Here is a 27,721-nt window from a genome sequence, read left to right on the forward strand (position 1 = left end):
AAAGCAGGCAGAAAGATTCCTTAATGGCCAAGCAAGTATTCCTGCAACAGAGGAGAGTCCTCAGATGTAAAGTTGGTTCTACACCACCTAATTTTCCACAGTTCTATGAAGGCGACATGTCAGGGTGGAGAGAAAACATGCTAATGGCAGGAGGGAGTGCTCTTTTTGATTACCGTCTGGGACAGCAGACCCTGTATGATCACTGTAGCTGGTATAATTTAAAGAAACCCATAGGCTACTTTAAGTTATGCTGGGGCCACTTTGGCCTCTAGCCAGACCAGAATCAGTGGAATAGACAGATGACTTACAGCCACCTTTTAGTCCCCTCTCCTCAGCGATGCCAAGTGCAAACTGGTAGCCAAGAATGTGGCCCGTGATATTAATTCTAGTCATTGACTGAAGGTCTCCTCACATCAGAATTTCTGTAGTGCATAAGGCTCAGGAATATATAACCACAGCACCATTCAATGAATAATATTTAAATCAGAGACCTATTGTCTGAGACAACAGATTTCTTACTGTACAGTATATAAATTATATAATTGTATGTTTCATTACACTGACACACCAGATGTCACATGGAATTAAATGGGAAATTCCCACTCACATTGGTTCAGATTCCTAGATCTTCTAATGCCTCTGACTCTATCATTTACAATGATTCCCCAATGTGCATTTTCCATATGGTGCAGGTGAGTAAGCATGCAACTGCCATTAGCAAAAAGCAGTGAAATGTTACCCTTTTTACTCTAAGAGTACATCTACACTTGGGGTGTAATTACCAGCTCAATTAGACATACCAATGCTAGCTCTGACTGAGCTAGTGCGCTAAAAATAGAGCATAACCAGAATGGTGTAAGCAGCCTGAGAGGCTGGCCACCCAGAGTACACATCTAGTAGGGTGAAAATATTTTAAAAAACCCACTAGGTATGTAATCAGGATAGATAGTATCCTGTGGGTCGCACTGCCATGGCTACACTCAGTTTTTAAGATGCTAGCTCAACCACAGCCAGCACAGGTATCTCTGCTCAAGCTGCATATTACACCCCCAAATCAAAGTGCAGACATACCCTAAGTCTTAGCATTTTCAGAGTTAAAGCAGCTTACTTCCAATAAAAATTCATGTATAGTTCCAGTTATACCAAACACAATAGCTCTTAAATAAATCCAAAGGTCAAACTACAAAAATTTTAAATTTAAACAAACTACAACGAGTAGATACTTTTTGTATTGATACTATTAAATTATGATTTTGCACCTCCAAGAAAAGGAGGTTAAATTTACCATTGGTCACTATTTTTGGCATAAAAAATTTTTCTTTAACTTTGGCAATTATGCTTTGCCATAAATGAAAAGCAGAATTGGCCACCAAAATCTGCTTCTCCTTGAAACCATAAAGTTTGGATAGTTGTGATGGTAGCATTTAAATTAAATATTGAAATAGAGCTTGTTGCAATTTTGTTTTGATATGAATGTTACACATATGATCTCTGTATATCACTGTATATGAGAAAGACTTTTTCATCAGAATGAGATAATATGAGCATTCAACAACACAGGCAACTAATCAGCTCCCAATTAGGAATTTCACCCAGAGCTGACCCTGCACTCTGGCTTGGATTATTGTCTGGCTTAATGGGACCTCTTCTTAAAAACACCACTGGGAGTGGCTGAAGCAGGGCTATAGGTCTCCTCCAGAGTTGTTCACCCTGACACAGCAAAAGTAGTATATTGGCCAAACCCTAACTCACCTCCAGCTCTGTAGATGTGAACCCTGGAAACACTCCATGTCTGTAGGGTGGTACTTGAATTCTGGGAGTGCTGACACCCTCTCTCACTAATGGCTTTGTCTTTACTGCAAAAGTTATCTTGTGTGATCTCTACCCCCAGGGCAGTATTTGTTTGGAAAGCTTGAAGTTAATCAGACATGCTTTTCCCTCTACTGAGTTATGAGACTTTGGAAAAGTGTGATTTCATTCACTGTAACTAATTTACCACAGAGTCTAAGCATCAGGATGGGGGTGCAGAGGCAGAAAAAGGCTGCAACCTTTCCTCCACCAAGAGTCTGCAGGCAGCCAGTGTATCCCCAAGATGCACTGGGCAAGGGGGATGCTCTGATTCAGCACATCTCAGCAGCCTGCACCAGAGAGCTCCAAGGACACTTCTTGCACAATTTAAAGCTGTCTCTGACTGACAGAACCCTGGAGGAAATACCATCTGCCTCTTCCCACTCAGGAGTGAATCCTGTCTTTTAGCACCAGGCTTCTCATGGCTACTGAGATATGTAAGTTATCCCTTTGCATGTCACTGGTGATGTAGATGTGAACAAAGTTCTAATGTTCTTTTGTCCTTTCATAACTTTAGAACAACTTTCTATAAAAATCTTCATACTTGTTTTACACACTGCTTCTCATTAAGAACTGGCTCTTCTGAGCATTTTTTCTGGCATGGCCATTTATCCACTTTTACCTTCACTGAGACCACCAATCTTTTACTGAGGCTCCTGAACCACTGTCTGATAATAATGAGTTTTCATCATGACTGATCTCAGCTGGATATCAGGAGAACTAGTGAGGAAAGGCTCTGTTATTCCACTCCCAACCTCCTGGCCCATATCATTTCCAAATGATCACATCTGCCCATCAGCTGAGATGTTCCAGAAGAGAAAAACATTTCATTACTTTAAATATATCTAACATGCCACTGTTTGTTTACAGAACAATAAATCTCATAAATATACTTTACTCACTTGCAACTAGTGGTTCTGGTTCTGATTGTCTAAAATAAAAGGTAACTTTTTCCAGATCAAACAAGGCAACCAACGTATCTTCTAGCATGGCTTGTTCATCAGTCTGTAAAAGGATAACAAAATCTCTTCTCAAATAAAGATTATGTGGTTTTAGTATGGAGTTTCCGTACTGGAAATCATACGGAACACGAGCATCGAAAATAACTGCAGAAAATTACATCATGCATTACTGAAGCACTAATATATCTATTTAACTTTCATGAATAACTGATGACAGATTTGTTTCTATTGGGTTTCTACTCCCTCTTCTACCAGTAAAAAAAAGATTATTACAATTTAAATTAGAACTGAAATTATTAAAATATTTTGCACACACGGCAAGTTAATTTACAACTACCTTTTAATCAAACTGCATTTTTAATTGTTGTGTATGTAAATGGGTAATCTTACAGTGTACAGGAAACTAAGCCTAAATTTTCAAAATTCTTCTAGGATCTTACACAAAGTTAAAACTTTATTTATAAACACATTTGGAAAAAAAACACCTGAACATAAGCACATCATTTATAGACAGCAAGTTAGATTTTCAAAAGGCCCAGCTCATGTGTTTAAGGGGAACTTTTTGTGTCAATGGCTGAACTGGCAGCTCATATGTGGGTGAAAATGGGGGAGTAGTTTTCACCTCTACCTAACCGATTGTGGATGCAAATCAAATAGCTATATGTGCCAATGTTTTGATTGGCACCTGTATTTCATTTTTGCAAGCTCAGATTTTGTTAACCCTCACACCAAAATAATTGAAAATCTTACCCTTTGAAAATCTAGTCTCATACCTCATAACTTCAAGAAGTAAATTATAAACCTTTCAAGACATTTGACTGGACGTCTGATAATAAGGGAAGTATTTAGCAACAAATATAGTTAGCCTGGAAGTAAATACTTAGAACAGTCACAGCAGAAATCAATACTCAGTTAAAATAATTGTATTTTTTCATATTATCTTCCCTTCTATATTAAGCTACCAAGCAGACAAGTGTAAACCTGATATATATGTAGTTCTTTCTCCAAGCACTGAAACAGTAAATAAATGCACAAAACAGACAGTAATAAAATTAGAACAAGCTGAATGTTACTGATTTAAACAGGGAGAAAAAACAATTTCCCCAGTTCTATGAACTTAAATAGTATTTCCCATGTATTTATAAAGAAGGGATTCCGCCTGCAACATTTTACCTATTGGTTTGATTTATTAACCCCCTGGAGAGAGGGCAATTTTATCACCAGAGCAATTTGAATACCATTCAACCACATGGGAAATCTTTACAAAATTGCTCATTCTTTATTGAAATCCAGATGTAATGAGTATAACTGCCTTCAAAAGTCCTTGTTTAAAGTAACATGGATCATCTGCATCCAGAATGCTTGGTTAGAAAGTACTGAAAAAAACTGTTCTTAAAAGACTTTCCCTTGAAGCGATGAGTGTTATTACTGAACTAACTTGGAACTCTTTTGTGCAAAAAAAAAAATTGTACAAAACTGAGTAATGTTAATTTTCATTTAAAATTACATAATTGGATGGAACAATTCATCCTGATTATTATTACCAGTATATAAGTACATGAAAATAACATTTAAATAATGTGGGATTTTAATTACAAAGGAACAATCTCTTGAGTCCTGAAGCAAAAAACCAGAAGTTATGGTGCGCCTGTGGTAACAGTTATTTTGTGATAGAATTCTAACAGCTAAGAAAGTGGTAAAACACAACTGCAAATACAGAGGACACTATAGTGAAGGGTCTCAAGGTTTCACAACAATAAATCAGAAACTGACTGGGCCCAACCCCCAGGGCCAGCCATTAGGCATCTAGCAGCTCAGGTGTGGAATGACCATAGCGGATGTTATAAAAACAGCTTTACAGCTCCGTGACCATTAGGCCACCAGGTAACAGTGTAGTCTGAGAAGTAAGTTAAAATAGCCTCAGGGAGCCATTCAGGCAGCCAGGGATTATGGAAAGAGAAGATGCTATGGCCATGGACCTTTTTTCTCTGCCATGACCCTTTTGTCAAGGGCTGCAGTAGGAAGGGTGGCAAAGGAGCAACAACACACCCCCTGTGGATTCCCTGCTGAATTCCTACTGGCTGTCAGTTGGTTTGTGCCACCACGGAGGCAAAGCAGCCAAAACAAGACTGATGATTTAGCCCTTAGAGTTCAGTTACCAGGAAAGTGGGGATTTTCTGTTAAAAGTAGGCTATGAGTATTTTATTTTCCTTATATTGCTAATTACAGCAACTGAAGCTATAGTGATCACCTCATATATACTTATTCTTAAAAGGGGAAATAACTGTAATAGCTGTATGATATCTAGTAGCAAAATGGATTTTATAATCACTACTATTATGTGTAACTCATACACCTACACAGTATCTTGTAACATGAAGTAGAAACATAACATTATGTTTGTGAGTAACATTATTAATTACCCATATCAGTAATTATCTGCACCGCACGTTTCCTGAATAGCAGCTAATAAAATACATGAGCTAAATACAAAGGATGCAGGACACTGTATGTACCTTGCTTCGTGCTGCCCTTACTCAGCACTGTTACACTGATTCGTGTGGTTATTGCAATGAGATTCTTACCAGATTCGGTGACAGCAATGACTGGAAATGAAGGAGGACACCTGCATTAGCTATCTGTTCCAACCACCTCCTGCTGGCCTCTCGAGTCTCCATTTCATACTCTTTACTGTTGCCAAACATCTGATTTAAGGCAGCCATTAGTTGCTCTGAAAAAGCACAGACTGTGGCCACTAGACTTTGGCAGAAGACCATGTCTCGTCTGAGCTGTATCTCACTATCTGTGAAGAAGAGATCAAAAAAGGAAAAGCAAGAAAAATGGCAGAATAAATTAACAGCAAAGTAACTGCAGAAAGTTTTTGTTTTGTTTGAAGCAAAAGAGCTTTTGTTTTCTGGAAAAATAAAGTCTCACATCACATAAAACCTTAATACTAATTAAACTTGACCCCATATTTGAAAAAATTCAAAACAAATTGAAGGAATTTTGTGAAAATAGTTAAATATGTTTTACATACAAACTTGTTTAAAACTCACAATTCATTAACTAGTCTTTAAAATGTCCCAATTTAGACATCAAACTATGCTTTCTGAGTCAGTAGTATCACTGTGGGTAGCTCATATTTCAAGCTTTGGAATCTGAGTAATAAATTCAGTAGAGTAATGAATAGCTTAATAAAATGGCATTAAAGTCTTCATGAAATACCCACATGTAACTTCCTTTCCAATACACAAGTGTTGTACACATCTCTGGCTCTTTCTAGATTCATGATTCTGCCCTTATTTTACCTAGAAAACATTAATCTCTCTCTCTCTCTCTCTCTCACTCCCTTCTTGTCTGGTGGCAATTTCTCTTCTGCTCATAGGTCATTTCTCTACAGACTCCTATAAGGGTCATTTGCCAACCCTCCACCTGATTCCCTTTTGCTCAGCATCATTCTATCTTTAATTCTTACCAAACTCATAGTGATATCACTGAACTGCAAATATATTTCAAGTCTTTAATGTCTCCTCTCCTCTATTTTTCTGCTTTCTGCCTGTCACAACTGGATGTGGGGCCAAACCAGAATCAGCACTGAAAATGGAGACCCTGCTCCACATGGCAGCACCTGCCTTCCTCCCCAAGCTCTAATTGGTTAGAGAGGAAAATCTGGCCCCTCACTAATCCCCAATAAACCTGATTGGTTAGAGAGCCTTTAGGAAATCCCACCCATGTCCAACATCCTGCTACCAGCCCTCTTGCCATTACAGAGTGGAGATACCACTCCAGAGGAAAATTAAACTTTTATTTTTTCAGCATGATGAGAAAGTAAAACTAAATATTTCTTTCTTTCAGGAAGCTCCTTGGCCGCTTTGGAGCTTATTTGTTTTTTAAAGATTGCCACAGAATATTACCAAAGGAGGATTTCAGCCAGTCATAGACCGGAAAAAGCAAATGTTCTCTTCCCACAAATGGTACTGAATTACTTACAGACATTATGGGCATGGGTTAATAAAAGGACTCCAGTTTGCACCCTCCATTAATTTGTGGGCACAAATTCTGGCATGTAGACATCTGATTTGCATATGCAGTCTTGTAGCTGGATGTCTATATGCTATTATTTGTGTTCAGTTAATTGCATCTGCAAAACAGGAGGCCATTTTTAAAAATCAAGCTCTTTGGATGTCCAGTTATGTCACTCCTCCTCTGCTCTGACCACTCCATTTACAAATTTTGAACAATAATTATAAGCCCAAACAAACAAAGGAAATCATTAGCACTAAAATATAGGAGCATTACTTTTCTTTTATTTAATGCTGCGGTTTGTCTGAACTGTACAACAGGAATACATTTGCATGGTGTTGGAGTATCATGACAATAATTGGCTTTTATAGTCAAATGCTTCTGCTTCACTTAGCATTTAACCACCTGCACAAGCTATAGATTGCCTTGTACACTCTTCTGCCATGAGCATTATCTCCTAAATATTGAATGCCCTTACTCATTATTTTGTAAATACATTATTAACAAGATGAAATATGCAAACGCATGAAATTGTGGCAAAGCAGTGCATGGAAAATGCAGGTCATTTCCAAAAAGCAGCATGGTAATTTATTTAAAATCCATCCTATTCTGAAGAATTAGGTTTAAAAAAAAAAAGGGGGGGGGGAACTGGGATGGGGAGGAAAGATGAGAATAACAAGAAAAGTAGGGCCAGGATAAACTGGAGATAGAGAGGGAAGATAAGGAAAGGAAGAAAGGAAATGATGAAAAATGAAGATGGGTATAGAAAAGTGGAGGAGAGAAGATACCAGAAATATTGTATACCACCTCAGTGATTTGGCAGCCACTTCACCTGAAATAACTGAGGGGTGGTATTTTGCATACGAAACATACAAACTGCATATTTATTGCCTCTCATTTACTAGAGCTTTCATTTAAAATTGCCATTGCCTTCAGGAACCCTTAGTGTACACAGTAAGGGTAAAAACTTCACATTCCAAGTTGTGGTCAGTAAATTTGGAATATTCACTTCCTCTTTTCCTCCCTTTCTCCTTTCCTGGGTTCCTACCACAAAACTAGAGCATCTGTGAGGAGACATTCTAGTGTTTCAAAAAGGAAACAAAACACCAAAGCTCAGACTGAGACTAGCCCATTAAAATTACCTGTATATTCAAGGAGAGCCAAAAGTATCCTTGTCTTCACCTCTAGAAGAAAAAAAAAAAAAGGTTTAGGACAGTGAAAAATCTGTGTATGCAGATTCTGGTTTTACAGCAATGAGAAATAGTAATCAGATCCATTTTCCATGACAGTTAACTTAATTTTACATCGTACTCAATGGGAAAATTAGTCATATTCTAAGACCTCAAATCTGCAAAGAGAACCATCTAGGTGGACTACTGAGCCTATGTAGAACCCCAGACACCAGGATCCTACACACCTGCACAGCACAGAGGCACGTGTCCACCCATGAAAAGGCAGCAGCAGGATCATAGCGCATATCACTATTCGCTTAACACCCCAAACCTTTTGCACAAGAAATTCCAGCTTATTTCAGGTCTGCTCATAGAAGACCAGACCCATTTTAATTATTTTTCCCATTTCATTCATAAATCTCAAGATCAGTTTTCACATGCTATAGATCAACACATTATGAAACATCTATCTCTGGAACATTTTTATTCCATTGCAATCTCCGTTTTAGTGATTTTGGCTTTTGTTTTGCTGTACAAACATTGAGTACGAGTTAAATATTTTTATAACCTGAAGCAAGGCAACACAGTCAGTAAACTTTTAAACTTTTCATAACAGTTTAAACCATGTCGTGCTTTTAGTAAACAATAATAATTATAGTCAAGTAAAGTCAAAAGTATATTGAGTAATTTATGCCCAAAAATTGTGCTAACCTTTGCATTTGCACCATTTGGAAGTGAAATTCCTATTTATTTTAGGTAGGGCTGGTAGTATTGCCTATTATTAAGTCTGCCCAACACTTCCCAGTATAAGACCTTGCTTTCAGTTGCTTATAGCTTTGCCAGACTTTAACCATTAAGGACTGAAAATTTCCATGCTGAAATGTTCAGGATGAATGTTTTTGGAAAATTTTAGCCAAAATGACTCACCAGTTCTGAGAATAAGGCAAGAGGGAAATACATTGTTTTTCAATGTTAAAAAAATGCCATCAATCTTTGCTTTGGAAAGCTCTAGCACCCCTATGCTTTGAAGCAGGGACTTGAAATACAGTGTGATGTTGGTGGGATGGGGGAGGAATTGTCTTCATGTCAGGGAGGTGCCTTTTGCCATTCCTGTGAAAATCTGCCCAAATTGTGCCAAGTTATAAGCCTTTGGAAAAAATGAGTTTTCCGATACTTAAAGACTTGCTAGAATTTAACAGCTAAAATCTCTGAAGATTCCACCCTCAATAAGCATGTTGACCTTCACACAGCACATAGCACTGATCAAACTGCACACACACCATCCCAATAGAGCAACTTACACCATGCGGGTGTCAGTAGGATGCCAAATGTTACAATACCTTGGTAGGTTTTTAGTTTGTTTTTTTAAAAACCTAGGAAATTTCACAAATGACATTAGGAGCTTTACTAAAGATCCAGTGGAAAAAATAGTATATGATCATGTAAATAAAGACTGTATCATGTTGAATACACACAATGGGCTGAATTAAAGGTGCACAGGCAACCTTATGGATTTCTTAACTTTTGAGTGTTTGACTTTGCAATCAAAATGATGTCCTCTAAAATTAGGTGGGAGAGATTGGTGTATAACTATTGTTTTTAAATCCACCAATATGTGATAAATAAATGCAAAGTTCAAAAGCAATGTGTAAAAGAAAACACTTAATATTATTGCTTATCTGAACTTGGTGATACAATGGAAATACTGATCCCTGACAGTAAAAAGCATGAACATTAATTATATTTTATATGATTTGTGTGCCTTCCTGAAGTAACGATTAGTAAGATTTTGGTACAGTGGCTGTACCTTGTAACATATCTTTAAACTACATACAAACAAATTACATGAAGAGAATGCTAGGATTGCAAAGTCAAGCACTTGAAAGATAGGAAATGCCAGAATTACTACAGCCTCTTTTTGTGTATGACTTGTGACAGTCTTGCCCAACATCCTATGGGAAGTCTGTGACAAAGCCAGGAATAGAACCCAGCTCTTGTGGGTCTTATCCTGGTGCCTTAAACACCTTGTTCCTTCAACACTCTGCCCTGTGAGCTGACTAAGGATGGTGCCCTTGAGATCATATAATTGAAAAATGCAGAGGCAGCCAAACTGGCAACTGAATCCAGGTCCCTCAAGTCTCACTCCTCTGTTATATTCACTGGATAGATTATTAGAACCAATATGCAGTTGGAGTTGTCTTTGGCACGGTCTTGCCATTCACTGCTTTTAAGACAATTTCAATGAATGTATAAACGTTTTGTCATAGGTGAAGTAGCTGATATACAAGAATCTGGCTTTCGTGCAAACACATTAAAAGTCAAAATTTTCAAAGTGACTGCTGATTGGGGGGGGCTCAACATATAAGATCTAGGCCTGATTTCTAGAAGTGCGGAGCACCCACTTCAAAGCAAGTTGTAAGTGTTCAGCGTATCTGAAAATCAGGCCCATGGTATCTCAGGTTAAGCACACAATAACTCAGGCACTCAGAATTAGTAGCTACTTTTGAAAACGTGCCTACAACTCATTCTCAGCAGCCTTGGTTTTCAGATGTATAAAGAAACTTTAAGGGCACATTAAAGATGAGTATATTGGGATCTAGAAGTTTTGGCTTAGTGACTAAAGCTATGGTATGTGGAAAATTTTATTTTATTTTATAATCTGAAGTATGTAGCTGTGTTGAGGCTATTTCTTGCAACTCATTACAGATGGGATTTTTTGGATCTCTGAAAAGATCTATAAGTAAGTATCTATAAATAATGATCTCCTGATTATGACAAAATTATAGGCTGCAGCAACTTTCCCTTATCCTCTTTATCATAATCCTCTCTGCTTCAAAATGTTTCTTTAGGCAAGAAAAACTTTTCAGTTTATTTGTATAGCAAATTATTTACTTTGGATTGGAAGAGAACCCCAAATGGTTTCTGTGGAAGTCTTCTTAGTCAGTTAGATATTTTCAGCCTACCTTGCTACATGGTGTGAGGCACAAAATAATACCATAGTGGTTTCTCCTCAAATCATTACAGGCTATTATACAAATTGCTTTCAAGTTTGCTCTCCTTAAAACTTGAGTTTTTGATTTACCCAGCTTTTCTGCTATTGTTCAACTCTCTTAGTACAGAACAGAATTATCAGACACATAGGTAAACATGATTTTGTTTGGGGAAGAGTCAACATGGTTTTGTAAAGGGAAGTCATGCCTCACCAATCCATTATAATTCTTTCGGGGAATCAACAAGCATTAGAGAAGGATGATCCAATTGATATAGTGTGCTTGGACTTTCAGAAAGCCTTTCATAGTTTCCTTAAAAGCATTTGGTGAGGGATCTTAAGTAGCTATGGGATAAGGGGAAGGGTCCATGATGGATCTGTATCTGGTTGAAAGACTGGAAACAAACGGTAGGAACAAATGGTCAGTTTTCACAATGAAGAGCAGTGAACAGCACGCTCTCCCAAGAATCTGCACTGGGACCTGTGCTGTTCAACAAATTCATTAATGACCTGTAAAGGGAGATAAATAGTGTAGTGGCAAAGTTTGCAGATGATACAAAATTATTAAAGATAATTAAGTCCAAAGCAGACTACTAAGAGTTACAAGAGATCTCACAAAACTGGGTGATTGGCAACAAAATTACAGATGAAATTCAATATTGATAAGTGCAAAGTAATGTAAATTTGAAAAAAATAATCTCAACTATACTTATGCAATGATGGTTTCTATATTAGCTATCACCACCTGTGATAGGGTGGACATACTTTGCACTGGCCCCAGAAGGGTTAACCACACACAGTCCCCCCACCCAGACTGTGATGGGCATGCTCCAACTGCTGCCTCAGTATAAAAGGGAGCAGCCCAGATCATTCTAGGCTAACCACAGAGGAGGTAGAATGATCACTGGAGGCTCCAGCCCAGGAACTGCTACGGCCCTTGTCAGAGACAACCGCTGGATCCCCGGTGGGTCCAGACCCCTGACCAGAGTCAGAGTCATGGATGAACCTGGAAGCCCCGATGACCTGTGGACCACCACGTCAGGAGACAGGGTAGGAAGAAGCCCAGGAAAGGGGGAAACAGTTGTGACTCCTGGGTAGAGTCAGAATGCTGTGGGTGGATTCCCCCGATTCAGTGGTGAGCATCCTTGTTACCGCCAGGACCTTAGACTGGGACCCGGTAGTGTAGGGCAGGTCTAAGTTCCCCTACCCTAGCCATCACTCCCCTGATGGCAACCCCCCGACTCTGGCCATCTGACCATGCAGCCCTGATCCCCAAGACAGCTATACTGACTGACCAGCTTGAGGTCAAGGACAGTCAGGCAATCTCTAGCCACAGGGCTATCACACTTCCCAATCCGCCCCATAGTGGAATAGGTTGGAAGCATCCCGCAACACCACCCAAGAAAAAGGTCTTGAAGTCACCATGGATAGTTCTCTGAAAACTTCTGTTCAATGTGCAGCAGCAGTCAAAAAGAAGCTATTAGGAAACTGATAGAAAGTAAGACAGAAAATATCATAATCCATTATATAAATCCTTGGTGCGCCCACACCTTCAATACTGCATCCAGTTCTGATCACCCCATCTCAAAGAGGATATAATGGAACTGGAAAAGGTTCAGAGAAGGGCAATAAAGATAAACAAGGGTATGGAATGGCTTAGAAAAGAGACAATAAAATGGGGGATATTATAAAGATCTATAAAATCATAAATGGTGTAAAAAAAGTGACTAGAGAAGTGTTATTTACTCTTTCATGCAATAGAAAATGCAGAGGTTACCCAATGAAATTAACAGGCAGCAGATTTAATACAAATAAGAGCAAGTACTTTTTCACATAACACACAACAAACTTGTGGAACTCATTGTCATGGGATGTTGTGATGGCCAAAAGTATCAAAAAGTATGACCAAAAATAACTGGATTAGTTTATGAAGGATCAATCCATCAGTGTCTATTGGCCACTGGTGGTCAGAGACAAAACCCCACACTTGGGACTACACTAAATCTTTGGAAGACAGGTAGATCACGCAATAATTGACATGTTCTGAATGCTTGCTCATACCAGAGCTTCAAAAGCAATGTTGGAGACAGGCTAATGGGCAAGATGGACCATGGTCTGACACAGCATGGCAGCTCTTTTGTTTTTATGTCTTGAAAATTGCCATGGTTATGAGCTGAGTGAAACCTTGTTATGGGTTGAGATTGATAGGTATGACCCCATTCTTCATTAACGTAACTGCAAGCATAAGCCCCCACCTAAGACCAATGGTGTGTATGAACCTGCCCAAGAGCTTTGGGCTGAGTATTGTGTTGCGTAGGTATGTGGTGGGGGGTTGGGGTAGAGATCACACACAAATTGAGAACAAACAAGGAAAGAGAGAGAGAGGGAGAGGCAACAAGAACTAATCCCTGTTCATTTGCTGAATGTTTCCGACAAGCAGCAAATAGGAAAAAAGAAAACAGCAACTATGAAATGTGAGCCAGTGGACCTGGTATAAAGAAGACAGAGGGGGAGGGGTGAAGATAGCTCTGAGAGCTTCTATTGGGATTGTTTCAGCACAGTGCTTAAATGGGGAACAGCAGAACAGTCTAAGACTTTCTGGTTAGGAATCAGTAGTTGTTCTCCTGATCCAACAACTATACAGGTTTTATTGCACTGATCCAAGACAAGATTGAGCCTGGAGGAAACCAACCAATTAAAACACCCATCTCACCACTTACCAGTAGCAAAAAGGGAATAGGCACTACAGACCACTGAGGAAATGTACCAGGAAGGCTTATTGAGCCTTTAGGCAGTCCTTGGGCCTCACCCATAGTTATGGTTAAGAAAAAGAATGGCAGCACCAGATTCTGTGTGGATTTATAGAAAATTAAATCGTCACTTTAAAGGATTCTTATCTATTAACTCCAATAGGTGATACTCTCTGTGCTGTAGCAGATGCAATCTAGTTTTTTACACAAGGTCTTAAAAGTGACTACTAGCAAGTGGAAGACGAGGGGAAATGCTTTCACAGGGTGAGGCTTGTGGCAATTTAAAGTGATGGCTTTTGTCTAGTGCAATGCACCAGCCACATCTGTGAGGCTAATGGAGAGATTGTTACATGGCATGCTCCTTTCAGCCTATCTATAATACCTAGATGATATCCTGGTGCCTGCAAAAACATATGAACAGGAACTAAAAGCATTTACAAATGGTCTGTGATAAACTGAAGGCAGCCATTTTGAAACACAACCCAAAGAAATGTGAGTTGTTTCAAAAAGAGGGAATGTATCCTGGGCAAATAATTAGTGAGGAAGGAATTTCCACTGACAAAAAGAAAACTGAGGCTGTGCAGAGCTGATCATCTCCCCCAGACACACTCAGATGTGCAGTGTTTTAAAGGGCTGTAGCTCCTATTACAGAAGGTTCATTTGTGGGTTTGCCAATACTGCAAAACCACTCCATAGGTTGGAATGAGAAAGGGAAACCATTTCCATGGTCAGCAGAGTGTGATAAAGCATTTTCAGGATTGAAAGGCTTTGGTGACTGATTTTGTTGTGGCCTATCCATGTTTCAAAACTTCTTTCATATTGGACACAGATGCTAATGCTTACAGTTTGGGGCAGTTTTGACACCAGAACACAAGGGAATTGAGGTGGTGGCTTATTATAACATAAGTCTAAGCTCCCCTGAAATGAATTATTGCAACCTTAAACAGAACTCCTAGCTCTCATTAAATCAATAGAATATTTTAATTATTATTTGTATGGGAGGAAGTTTATGGTCAGGACAGATCATGCTTCCCTGCAATGACTCTATAGATACAGGCTTGCCAGATCATTGGAGAAACTGAAGTGCTATGATTTCACAATCACACATAAGCCTGGCCATAAGCATGGTAATGCTGATGCCTTGTCCAGATGGCCTTGTTGGGAAGCTAACTGCAAACACTGCTACCAAACAGGAGCGCAAAGGAATTAGGCCATGTCTATGTTACAAACTTTGGTCGATGAAAGCTACATTCGTGTAAAGCTGCTGCAGTTAGTATATTGCTCCTGCACGTGCACATTTGGTGGCTTGCATTGGAGCTTTGCATACTCACAAGAAGTGCTCATGTTGATGCAAAGTGCAGTGCAACATGGGTAGGTATCCTGATGTGCCATGAGCCACCCTCCAATTCAATGCCTTTTGGAGGATTTTCACAATATGTTGTGAGGTAGAAATGAATCATGCAGGATTCTGGGAGCTAGGGGGTCAAGTTACAATCATGCAACTTTCTCCATCCCATAATGCCATACCGAACCCATAATTTTCACACCTGTTTTTTAAATCCCACATACCCGCGTGGCACTTTTTGCTACCCACCCCCTGACAGAAGCATGAAGCCTACACAGCTCTGCACTACTGTCATGAATATTGCAAATACAGGACTAATGGTCTTCCAGTATTTACAGTCGCAGGAACTACCACAACAGAGGATATGATGATTTCTTTGAGGACAGATTGCTAAGGGACACACTGAAAACCAATTCAAGATTGTTGGTGGTATTCTTGAAGCAGTTGCAGACACTGGAGTGTCATTTCTGGACCAAAAACACAAGCCCTGACAGGTGGGATTGCATTGTAATGCAGGTCTGAGACAACAAACAGTGACTGCAGAATTTTCAGATGTGAAAAGTCACATTCCTGGATCTATGTCCCAAGCTCACTCCTGCCTGCTAGTACTGAGACACCAGAATAAGAGCTGCATTGATGGCTGAGAAGCAAGTGGTGGTCACACTGTGGAAGCTTGCAATGCCAGGTTGCTACTGGTCTGTGGGAAATAATTTTGAAGTTGGAAAATCCACAGGGGAAGTGGTTGCCATGCAAGTGTTTAGGGCCATTAATAGTATCCTGCTATGCAAGATGGTGATGCTAGGCAATGTGCAGGACATTGTGGATGAATTTGCAGCTATGGAGTTCTTAAACTGTGATGAGGTGACAGACAGCACACACATCCCTATTTTGACACCAGCCTACCTTGCAATAGAGTACATCAACAGACAGAGCTATATTTCAATGGTTACACAATTGTTCGTGGATCACCAGACTCACTTCACTGATATCAATGTAGGTTGGTTGTGGAATATGCATGACACTCACATCTTTAAGAACACAGGATTGTTCAGAAAGCTGCTGAAATTCTTTCCTGACCAGCAGATTACCATTGGTGATGTTGAAATGCCAACAGTGATCCTGGGGGACCCAGCCTATCTTTTGCTTCCCTGGCTCATGAAACCATATACTGGCCACACGGACAATGTGAACGAAAGATTCAACGACGGCCTCAGCAGGTACAGAATGACAGTTGAAAGTGCTCTTAGTAGACTGACAGGATGCTGGTGGTGTTTACTCATTAGATTAGATCTCAGTGAGAAAACTATCCCAATGGTTATGGCTGCCTGTTGTGCCCTACATAATAATTGTGAGGCGAAGGTGGAAAAGTTGCTGCCAGACTGGAGGTGGAGCAGCCATCTGCTGACTGAACAGCCAGACACATGGGCCATTGCACGAGCTCAACACAGAGCTATGCAGCTCAGGGAGTGCCTTAAAATGGCACTTTTGCTGTCAGTCACAGTAATGTGCTGTGCTGGACAGTGCTCTACTGGGGCTTTGGGGGTTGTTAGGAATTGTATAGGGCTTGGTGTACATCTATAAATATCAAATTCTCTCTTTTAATGAACCTATCAATTATGCAGTGCTTACTGTGCATTTATTATTACAATCTGTTTTGCACTGAAACCTATAGTCTGTGGTCCTATTCAATTACAATTGTGTGCTTTCGGTAGTACTAGGCATTCTTTTGCATATGTTATAAAGCAATAAAGATGAAATTTCCCAAAACAAAAATTTATTGTGTATTAAAACACAATACAGGGGTAACTTATAAACTAAATTAATGGTCCAGAACTTAAAAATAGAATGCTAGAAAACATTTGTCTATTTCAATCAATTTCAGCCAAACATACACCATCCATGGTTCTCACAAGTCAGTGTATGTGAAGCTATGGCTTTCTTTATTGTTCTCTGGTGTGGAGTGGTAGAGATAGGGTTGCAGCCCCATGATACCACATAGTAGGTTGTGGGGGTGTAGGGATCTGCTAAAATGGAGTTCTTCATTGACTATAAAGGAAGGTAAGCATATGATTTTTGGACCTGTAAATTAACAAGAGTGTGCAGTATTTGTATTTGCTGCCTGAGAAACCCCTGGTAAATCTGCCTTTCCAGCTCCTGGGCTCTTCTGCCTGCTCTTCCTTTCTCCAATCTGTCTGCTATATTCACACTTCAGGCCCTCTGTTCAAGTCCAATGCAGCAGGAGCTTTCTGTATCTCAATGAACGTATTCTTCCAGTCCACTTCTTTCTCCTCATCAGATCAGGTGTTCTGCAGGTATAAAGGACCCTCAAGGCCACAATGGCAGCTGCTATAGAGAAAAGATGGATGCATCATTGTATTTACAATCACAACATAAAGCTAAAACTAAGTTTCAGAACTCCCTTTCGTTATTCCAATAAAAGTATTAAATCAAACATGATCCCTGACACTTCAGCTGTGGAGCGCCACTGCACAACACCACGGTCCAGCTGCAGCCATGATGAGTATGGCCTATCACGGGCAGAGAGAAGGAAGTTGTTGGGTTGCATAAAACAAAAGAATTGTAGGCCTTATTTTCCTGGATATGAGTACTGGGCTACGATACTGAGTACTGGCACTATTTTCTACAGGTGGTTGTAATTTTAACTGATATCTCACTCCTGATCATAACAAAGGCATCCCCAAGCCACCTGGGCCCATTGGCCTGTTTATTGCAATGGTGCCTGCCAAAGTCATTGTGGAGTGGTGTGGGAAAATATCCAACCGCAGAGGAAGAAATAAGGCTAACACCTCTACAAATCTTCAGGAGATGATGGCAGAGCACCTCCATGAAAGTTTCATTGAGATCTCTCAGGAGGATACAAGGGACATCCCTATGTACATTTAAAAAAAAACAAACAAACAAAAAAAAACCCTGCTCTGCATGATCCACCACCTAGCCCTACAGGGAAATGAAAAGCAGATAATTTTATCTCTAAGGTTTTTGAACCTCTCTCTCTTTTCTGCCTCTTCTCATGGGTAAAACAATAAAAAGCAGATACTTGTGCTAACTTGGGGTTGGGCAAGGTGCGATCTTCACATTTAAAAACTTTTTAAGGGAGAATGCATGCACACACTTACCCAAGGCTCCTTTCTCTGGATTGTCTGTGCTCAACTGGTGGGATGAGCTAGACATTGGTGGAGTATCATAAAGATGCTGTGTCATGGCATAGCTGGACCCCATTTCCCACTGCGCATTCACCTTTCTGCTCTTCATCCTCTTCCTCGTGGTGCACAGCAGGAGTGTTTGTCTCCAGCGAAGATCACCACAGTGGTCTGCAAAGTGCTGGTGGGGTCTCTGCCAAATTTAGCTTCAAGCTCATTGGAAAAGTGGCAGGTCTGCAGCTTTGCAGCAAATCAACTGGTGGCCCTTCTGGCTTTATAGTGTGCCTGCTGCAATTCCTTCGCTTTCATGTGGACTGTTGCTGATCCCTTTTGCCTGTGCAATCTTTTTGTAGCAGTCCACATTTCTACAACTGCTTCGTAGCTGTGTCTGCAGAACCTCTTCTCCCCACAGGCTCAAGAGATCCAATACTTCCTGTCTGCTCCAGATAGGTGCACATCTAAAGCATCTAGCCAGTGTGGATGGTTGGGCAGTTGCACACAACAAAAGAGAGCTGCTTGTTGTTCTTGCCAAGCTGAACAGTCAGGAAAAGGCATTTTAAAAAAACCACTAGGATCTTAAAGGGGGGCTTCCAGTCTCTGTGACCCCTAAGCAGTGGAGTTCACAACTGTGATCAGAGTGGACACTGTCCTGCATTGTGGGACAGCTGATGGAGGACTGTTAGAGCCAACATAGGTTATGCAGTATTTACACTCACACTGCATTGACCACAGTAAGTCAACCATAGCTTGACAACTTTGGGGAGATGGTGTCACAGCTTTGCCGTACCGGGGCTACTTACATCAGCAGGAGACAAATTCGAATGTAGACATATCGGTAAATAGATCAATGCAAGGTGACTTATATCAACCTAACTTTGTAGTGTAGACCAGGCCTTAGTTGCTCAAGGGAAAGGATTTGCCTCTCTTCCTCTAATTAGCAGACATGCTCACTTTCCTGGTTCATCCACTGAACAATGGGATGGGGTTTCAGGACTAACTACTGCCTGAAGAGAAGATCCTTATACCAGGATTGTGTATGATTGGGAAAATCAACTAGCGATGGCCACCTTAGAATATAGTGTTCCCTCACAACACCACATTAAAAGCTTTCTGGTCAGTAGGAAAAATTTCATTGGGGAAGCTTGGAAACTAAAAGGTGATATACAAGAGATGGGAGAAACTAGTGGGTAATAGATACAGGTCCAGCTGGTTGTATCGGATACCTTGAAAAAAGGAGATTCAGAAGTTATGTTATGATCTCAAAACTACTGGACATTTTGTGGTTGCAAAAATCTTAGTCAAGCTGAGGAACAATTTCCATTGGTTAAAATGCAAGAACGAGGTAGAAAACTGATGCAGGAAATGTGATGTTGGTCTTGCAAAGGGTACTCCTAAACTTGGAGAGCCCTTTTGCAGCAGTATCTCATGAGGGCACCAATGGAGCTCACTGCCATTGATGTTTATGCGCACTTGCCTGAGACAGGGACTGGCAATTAATAATTATTGGTAGCCACGAACTACTTCCCAAAATGGCCTGAGACTTATCCAATAAGCAATCAAGAGGTTGTAACAGTAGCAGGGGTCCTATTGAATGAATTCTTCACCATTTTTGGGGTCCTGGGTGAGTTACAGATAGATCAAAGGATAAACTTAGACTCTCACAAACCTGTTGAAACACTTTGGATTCAAAGGATCTACAAAACTCCTACCTCAGTGCACCAACGATCTGATTGGGTGGGGCAAAGGTTCAATAGGACTTGGGGATTCAGCTGGCTATCTTTGTAGAATAGCACCAAAGGAACTGGGATCAGGATATCGCATTCCTTTGGATAGCTCACAGAACTGCAATCGAAGTGTACCCCAGGAGTCTTCATGTTTGGGCATGAGCTAAAGACCCCAGCAAACCTTTTGTATGGAGCTCCTGAAGACAAGCAAAGGAATTTGAATCACTGGGGCTATGAAGAATTCCTACAATCCAAAACTGAAAAAAGTTCACATTGCTAGGGAAAATTGAGGATAGCTTCTGATAAAATGAAAAGCCTATATGATGTAAGGTCATATAAGGACATTTTTAAAAGAGAGGACTGGTCTGGTTCCACAATCCTAGACAAAAGAAGGGTAGGAGCCCTAAACTGGATAAATCTTGGGAGAGACCCTAAACAGTACTGACCCAAAATCAATGAAGTGATGTGTTCAGGGTACAGATGGGTTTTAGGACTAAACCCCAAGTTATCTATAAGGACCATTTGAGAAAAAAATCAGGGGTGGGGGGAGCACAATTTCAGCTTGGTTGCCTCCTTAATCTGAAAATGTACCTGTGAAAGTTGAGGCTGGAAAAGTTGTTACAGAGGTGAATTCCCCCATTAGAACAAAATGGGCAAGGTCTGCTTCTGCCAGCAAAATCCACAGAAACAAGAGGCATTCCTCAGGGGCTGCTTGAAAGGAAACCTAGGGTAAGAAAAGCCCCAAAGAGTTTTGGATGGGAATAAAATTCCTTTGGGTTGGTGATTTGAAAACATCTTGACATAAAAGCACAATACATATGTCAATAATTAACCTTATAGAATTTTTAATTTATTTATTTTTCTCTCTCTTTGGGAGGTGTTGGGTGTCGGCAGGATAAAGAGCAAAGCTTAAGTGGTGGGAGGAGGGGTGTTGCTATGAACTGAGTGGGACATTGGTACGGCTTGAGTTAAAACCCCATTGAGATTGATAGGTGTGAACTCGGACGTCAGATAACATAACTGTAAGCATAAGCCCCTAACTAAGACAAAAGGGGGGTGTGTGACTCCAGCCAGAAGCATTTGGCTGAGTATCACTTTGAGTAGATGTGGGGAGGATCCAGCAAGAGAGATTACATAGAAACTGAGAATAGACAAAAAGAGAAAAAGAGGGAGAGAGAAAAAAAAGCTAAGCAAGAGCATGTAAGCACAGTGTGACTCTGGAAAAAGAGTTAGAGAGCACACTTTGGGTCTGCCTTTACTAAATAGGATTGGAAGCTGTAAACTAAGAAACTGCTCTTTTTTTTTCTTGGTTCCTTCTGTGTTCAGAGACACAGGACTTTGTACATTCCTTGTAAATAAACAAGAGTGCATCAAAGAAAATACCAGACTCCATCAATTTCTGCTTCCAACAGGAACTCCCCAAGAACTTAAACATTAACTGGCCCATGGGTCAAAAAGGGTAACATGATTATAGTAAAATGTATCTTTAAATATCAGTTTGGACTTCCTCTACGGGGAATATCTATTCCTCTTCTTTGCTTCCTCCTCCTCACATCTTTCATTTTTTTTCTCTGTACTAGACTCCAAGATGTTCCTATCTATCATCTTTGATATCATCACCATGTCCCCTAAATCCTATCCACTGACTTCTCACTCCTGCTTTTATCTGGCTCCTTCATTTAGCTCATCTGACTTTAATCATACCGTCCCCCAACTCCCATATCCTAAAAAACCGAAACCAAAATAAAACAAAAACCCAGAATATCACCTGAAACTGCTCTTATTTTCTGACCATAGTCTAATCCCCCTCCTCAGCTTCCCCTGAAAGCTCAATGGGCATGATACCTACTCTTGCTGCTTCAATTTCCTCTCCTTTAATTCTTTCTGTGCTCCTTGCAATCTGGTTTCCTTTCCCTTCTAACTGCTGAGACCACATTCATTAAGGCCACTAATAATCTGCTTCTGGACAAGTCTGAAGTTCTCCTTCCCCTCATCTGGCACCTCCAGCATAGCAGATCACTCTTTCTTTCTCGGTTCCCGCCCCTCTGAGGTTTCACTGTTTTGTGCTCAACTGGTTTTGCTTCTTTTGCTCTAATCACTTCTTCAGCTTCTTCCTTGCTGGTTTCTCCTCTCTGACAATGGCTCTTGGAGTCCTTTCTCTCTTCCTCTTCTTTGACATGCTGTTCCCAAGTGCTCTATCATGGCTTTTAGCTGCCAACTGAACACTTACAATTCCCAAATCTACCTTTAGCCCTGACCTCTCCTTCTACACAGCCCCACCTCTATTACCTTCTGATATTTTCCTGGATATCTAGTCACCAACTCAAAGTGCACACTGTAAAACCAGAATTCCTCATCTTCTCTCATAGGCCTTCCTCAATCCTTCCTCTTTCTATCCCTGTAGAAAACTACAGTTCATTCAGGACCCTAGTCATGCAACCTTATTGTTGTAGTCAATTCCTTTCTCCGCTTTCCATCACATTCAGGCTAGTAAGCCCTGCCAATTTTTCCTTAATAATGTTGTAAAACATCCATCCCTCTCCAGTCTTCTTGCCGACATCCTGGTCCCTGTTTGAATTATCAGCCCTTGAGTACTGCAACTTCCTTCTCTCTGGGCTTGCTGCTTCTCATATAATGGTCCTCATGTCCACCCAATATGCTGCAGCTAAATTAATCTTCCTCCTCTGCCTCTTTGACAGTGTAACTTCTCTTAATCCCTGCATCAGCTTCTGATCTCTTCCACATCAAATTCAAACTCTTGAACTTCACCTTCAAGGATCTGCACAGGTCTGCTCCTGCCCATGGCTTGTCCCGTCTGCTACTCCTTGATCTGCCAACTTCTTCCCACAAGTAAGTCTGCACCTTTTCTTGAGCCACTTATCTAGGCTCTAGGAATATCCTTTGAATCTATGCAGCATTCAGTCTCACATTCCTTCTACACATTCTCTCCATTTATTAGCCTTTCAAGGCTAACTTCTGCCAGATTTTCCCCTCTTTTAGTTAACTATATTATAGGATGAAAGTTTCCATGGTAAAAGGTCTTGACATAATTTTTTTATTTACTTCCCAGGAAAAATCATTTTTTAATCAGAGTGCAGATTCATGGATATTTAAGTCTTTCCCCAATTCCAATAATAATAAAATTGACAGACTAGAAGGATCATCCTGAAGGTACTATGAATTTTCTCTATTTTCTTCATATTTATTACACAAGAGAAATTTAAAAACCCGGCAATATAGAAGTTAAACCTGTCTTTCTTGGGGCTCCTACATATCCATCTGCTTTAAATAGTGAATCATTCAAATTTAATTCAGCATGTTATTCAGGGCCACAGAATTAACAACAAGAAAATACAACAGCTTCTGAGATTTCTATTAAAATCTAAGCACAGGAGTCAATTTTCAACAAATGGATTCACTTAGTTAACATCAATAATGGTTAAACAAGTTTTTAATCACTATAGCCTCTATTCACCACTAAACAAAATTTCTTTAGGAGGTAGCCAAAGAGGCTTTGTGGGCTTCCTCATCTACTTACCACAAAACCTAAATCTGACTCAAGAGACATAAATATTCCCTTTTCTCACTATTAAATGCAGTCACTTGACTTCTGCTTATGTAGAAATATGAAGATTCATCTACTTACAACTGAAATTCTATTGAACGCGGTCAAAGAGTACACTTATGGCCTAACCAAGAATGGACTTGCTAAATTGTATGACAGCAATCTAGCTTTCAACCTGCCACACGGCATGAAAATAAAATATTTTAAAATACTAAATAGAAAAACCATTAATCATTCTTTAAATGGATTGACTCCTGTGTTTTATGCTTGATCATTGAAACACGGATCTGGGAGGAACTTCAATTCAGCTTTTGGCTTGAAATAACTTTTGTCTTAAAATGTAAAATATAAAAATGAATTAGGGGCCAATTTTTGTTCTTTCTGAATCAGGTAAATAAAAGCACTAAAGGGAAAGGGCGAGTAACTTTAAATTCATTGCTCTAACCTCATATTAGCTTTCCAGTCAGAAATATCCAAAAATAGTACCGCAGTCTGGCTAGTTTGTCTGCTAAATACCGCGATAATTTGTGGAGATGGTGAATGGCGTGAAATTCATTTCAGAGGCACATCACAGAACTTGCAGCCCCGGGGAAGGGACTGTTAAAGTTGCTTTAAGCCTGCTTTGTGCTTTCCTGATACTGGGCTACTTGAGGGCTGGAGACATCCACAGCACAGCTAGCCAGGCTCCCAGGCCAGGGCTATATCAGTTACAACGGCTTCCCTCAGCTGCCCTGCCCGGTCACAGCACTGCCCAGAACCTTGTAACACTCTGTGCTCCAGCCACACCCTTGACACAGCCACTACACCAGGACATGCAAATGGATCCTCTGAAGCCAGTCTTATGGTTGACTCTGATAGTGCCTGTACCAGGCTCATGGGGAACTGGGCTCTTAGGGCCCCTTTAAGTTACACCAGCCCTCTTACCTGGTGCAAAGGGGCTGGACATGGACGATGGTCTCGTTCATGATCCCCTGAGTGGTTTTCATGAGCAGACAAGAGACACTAGAATAATTTTAGAGAAATCAATTGAAACTTTTTAAAAAAATCAAAAATGAAAAACTAAGAGTAGATGGTTGAGTGGACTGGCAAAAGTGGCAGTGGAAAACAGATTTGTTCCATTAGATCCAGGCAAGGACAGTAGTGACTCAATTTATTAACTAATAATGAATATGATCAAATGATGAACAAACGATAAGCTGGTTGTTGCAAGTTTCTAGTAGATAATTATCAGAGGCTGGGGATGGAATGGGTAGAGACTGGGATATCTTTTCTCTTCCAGAGTTATCCTTTCAGACCACACTTGGGCACATTAGTGGGGCAATATAAGGAAGCTCACCCTCCTGTGCTTGAACAGCATCTGTGCAGATAGGGGGCTTCAGTCTTCAGATGTCTTAACCCAGCATCTTTTAAAAGCACAAAATTTACTTTAAAATTAGTCATTAAAAATAAAGATTTAGTAACAACTTCTTAACTGATTTTCTTAATCTGCATTTTTGCAGCAGAGTGCCAATTTGACACACTGATGTTTTTGCTAATTTTCCAGCCAGGCATCGAAGATCTTTCTAATAAAATGACTGTTATTATAACAGTGTTGTGAAAAGAGAAACTCTATATTATGCAGAAGCAGGAGGTCATTTGGACCCTATTGAACCTTCCTTTAAATCTCTCTATAAAAAGTAATAACTTCTGAAAAAAACTTAAAATAAGATTTATTTGAAAGATCTTGGTGAAATATCTAGGACAGTAGGACCTTTTCAAGGTGGAGATAAGCCTATTTAAGTCATTTATGGATAAACTAGTCATATCAGAATGGCCTGTTGAGTTCTGACAGGCTCTTAGAGGGTGTCAAATGACTGATAGAGACCTAAATTTTCAACTTCTTCAAAGCCATTAAACCATCCATGATTAATACTAGAATGTACCTGGGTTTCGGTCTTTGCTAGGAACTAGCTTTTTTTTTAATAGTCTGTTCACTATCCATTCTATGGCAGCCATTACCAATATAAAATATATGTATTTTTGTGACTTGTCTTTCTAGATTTCACTGATTTGGACCAAATGGAAGAGAGGTTTGTGTGGCTTTGGACTTTTCTAACCCAGTGTCTGAAGACATCATAGGTTCTAAAGTTAGAAATACCATGGGTTTTTTTTTTAGTTTTTTTTTAAGTTTATCTTTCTAAATCATATCACAAATTCTTTTGGTAATCTGAAACTAAGTAGTTTCATCATAGATGTCATGGAAATTAGCTAATAAAATGAAGCTGGTGAAATGTACACACAAATCATTTTGAACTTGGACTGAAGCAACCTACAGCTGGCTTGCGTTCCCACAAAGAGATGCATGTTGCAAAATTCCACTGCAGTTTTATAAATCCCTTAAGCTTCTCTTTTCCATTGCTCCCCTAACTATCAAACATTACAATAAAAAAGGCAGATCCCACAAAGTGCTGAGCACATCCTGTGAAATGCACACTCCAGTTCAGTTAGGCCTGCTATGCTCCCTTTGATTGTCAATGTTCCCATTCAGTTCAGTGGAAACAGAATCAGGCCCACTGACCTCAATAAGTGTTGGAATCACTCAGCATCTTCATCTGAGGGTCCAAATTCTCCCTACGCATCTATTGCATAGAGATGACAATATTCCCTTTTGCCTCTGAAGCTATTGCTGGCATCTCTTCTTAGCTAGCCACTGAGATATAATTTAAACCAGGGGTTCAGATTTTGTCATAGTGAGCCTCCCTAAGCTAAGAAAAACAACAATATTGTGCTTCTCCATAGTTTATCAAGACAAAACAAAGAACTGAAAATCCTCTCTTATGCAAGGATACAAGTAATAAAGTAGAAGGGCTTTGATCAATGTAGTTATAACAAAAGTCCGAGTGTCAAAAATACTAATTTTATTTCATAAAGCACCTTTTGGGCTATCTCTCACTTCTGTTAAAAAACAAGTACAAATTACAGCAGCTAAAATAGAACTGCACAAACATTTTAGGTAATGACCCATTTACTGTGTGATACTTCCTCCTCCCCTCCAATTCTCAGGAGCCAAGGATGCAGAGAGATTGGCTCATAGATGCTGCACCTACAAGAAGGGATTGGTGGCCCCCTTCAGTGCAGGTGGCCCATCAGGTGGGAGTATCAGTGTTCCCGGGCAGAGAAGGAGTCAAAGCATGGCATTCACAGGTCTGCAAGCACCAGGAGCTCCAGATAGGTCCAGTGCAGCAGGAAGTCAATGGGGCTGGCAAATTAGTAGCCAGGACTGGCCACCACTATCACCAGCTGGGACCAGCCAGTTACCATGGGGGATGCAGCCCATCACACCAGCAGGAACCGCTCAAGGCCACAACTTCTCCTGAGACCTGAACTGAGCAGCCATAGGAACGCTGCATCCTTGTTGGCGACTCCAGTGTGAGTGGCAGAGCTTCAGCACCAGGAATAGGAAGGAAGGTAGCACTAAGGACCTCAGCAGAGTTCAGAGCCCACTTCACACAGGGGCTGCTGACATGAGGGGGCACTGAACCAGAAATGAACAGTTGTGGTGGACCAGAAAGAACACTTCTGGTCAGCTCAATTCACCCAGCCCCACTGCCCAGCGCTGAGTGGTAGCTCAGTAGTGAATGGTGAGGATCCCCCAGGATACTGCAGGGAAGGGCTGTGATGGGGGTGAGAGCCATGGAGAAGGAAGGGAGCCACAACACAGCTGTGTGGCACAGCTGAGAGGGGGAGACACATGGGGATGGAGGAGAGCCCCTGGGATGCAGCAGGGCTGGGGTCAGTGGATGGGGATGGACGGAAACCCCTGGGATAATACAGGGGAGGGATAAAATGGGGGGCACACTGGGATTGAGAGGAACCCCTGGGATACTTCAGGGAGGTGCTTCTGCCAAAGGGAAGACCACCAGGTGAAATAGAGGAGTCCTGGCTGAGCTGGACAGCAACATGAGGAGAAAATGGGGGGCATAAGAGGCCCTGTGATGCTGGGGCTGGGAAGATGGGGAAGCAAGAGAGCTGCTGTGCTGCAGTGGGCAGGGACAAGCTGGGAAGTGTAGCACTGGGTGGAGCAGAGTAAGACCTGCAAGCTGCTTTCCCTGGTATCCCTGCCCCCTGCTCAATCCCCATCACAGTGATGCTCCTTGGGGCAGCGGGAGCCAGAACTCTACCCTTCCCAGACCAAGCAGAGTT

The 27,721-nt window shown here is 40.7% G+C and overlaps 1 protein-coding gene across 7 annotated transcripts in view; it reads right to left on the minus strand.

Moving 5' to 3' along the window:
• Positions 1-27,721, minus strand: part of PREX2 (phosphatidylinositol-3,4,5-trisphosphate dependent Rac exchange factor 2) — a 257,393-nt gene that overhangs the window by 74,636 nt on the left and 155,036 nt on the right. For 3 of the 7 annotated variants that reach the window (XM_067553641.1, XM_067553642.1, XM_067553643.1), the window contains 3 exons: positions 7,976-8,017; positions 5,396-5,613; positions 2,751-2,853 (listed from right to left, as the gene is read on the minus strand). In XM_067553641.1, the coding sequence (XP_067409742.1) occupies positions 2,751-2,853; positions 5,396-5,613; positions 7,976-8,017 (363 nt within the window). Of the gene's footprint in view, positions 1-2,750; positions 2,854-5,395; positions 5,614-7,975; positions 8,018-16,852; positions 17,436-24,875; positions 24,943-27,721 lie in introns of those variants that run through there. The other 4 variants (XM_067553648.1, XM_067553647.1, XM_067553645.1 and 1 more) reach the window with 4 other exon arrangements.

The sequence above is a fragment of the Emydura macquarii genome, unplaced genomic scaffold, assembly GCF_026122565.2.
Source record: "Emydura macquarii macquarii isolate MOO-44397 ecotype Brisbane River unplaced genomic scaffold, CSIRO-AGI_Emac_v2 contig_1477, whole genome shotgun sequence".
Taxonomy (NCBI): Eukaryota; Metazoa; Chordata; order Testudines; family Chelidae; genus Emydura; species Emydura macquarii.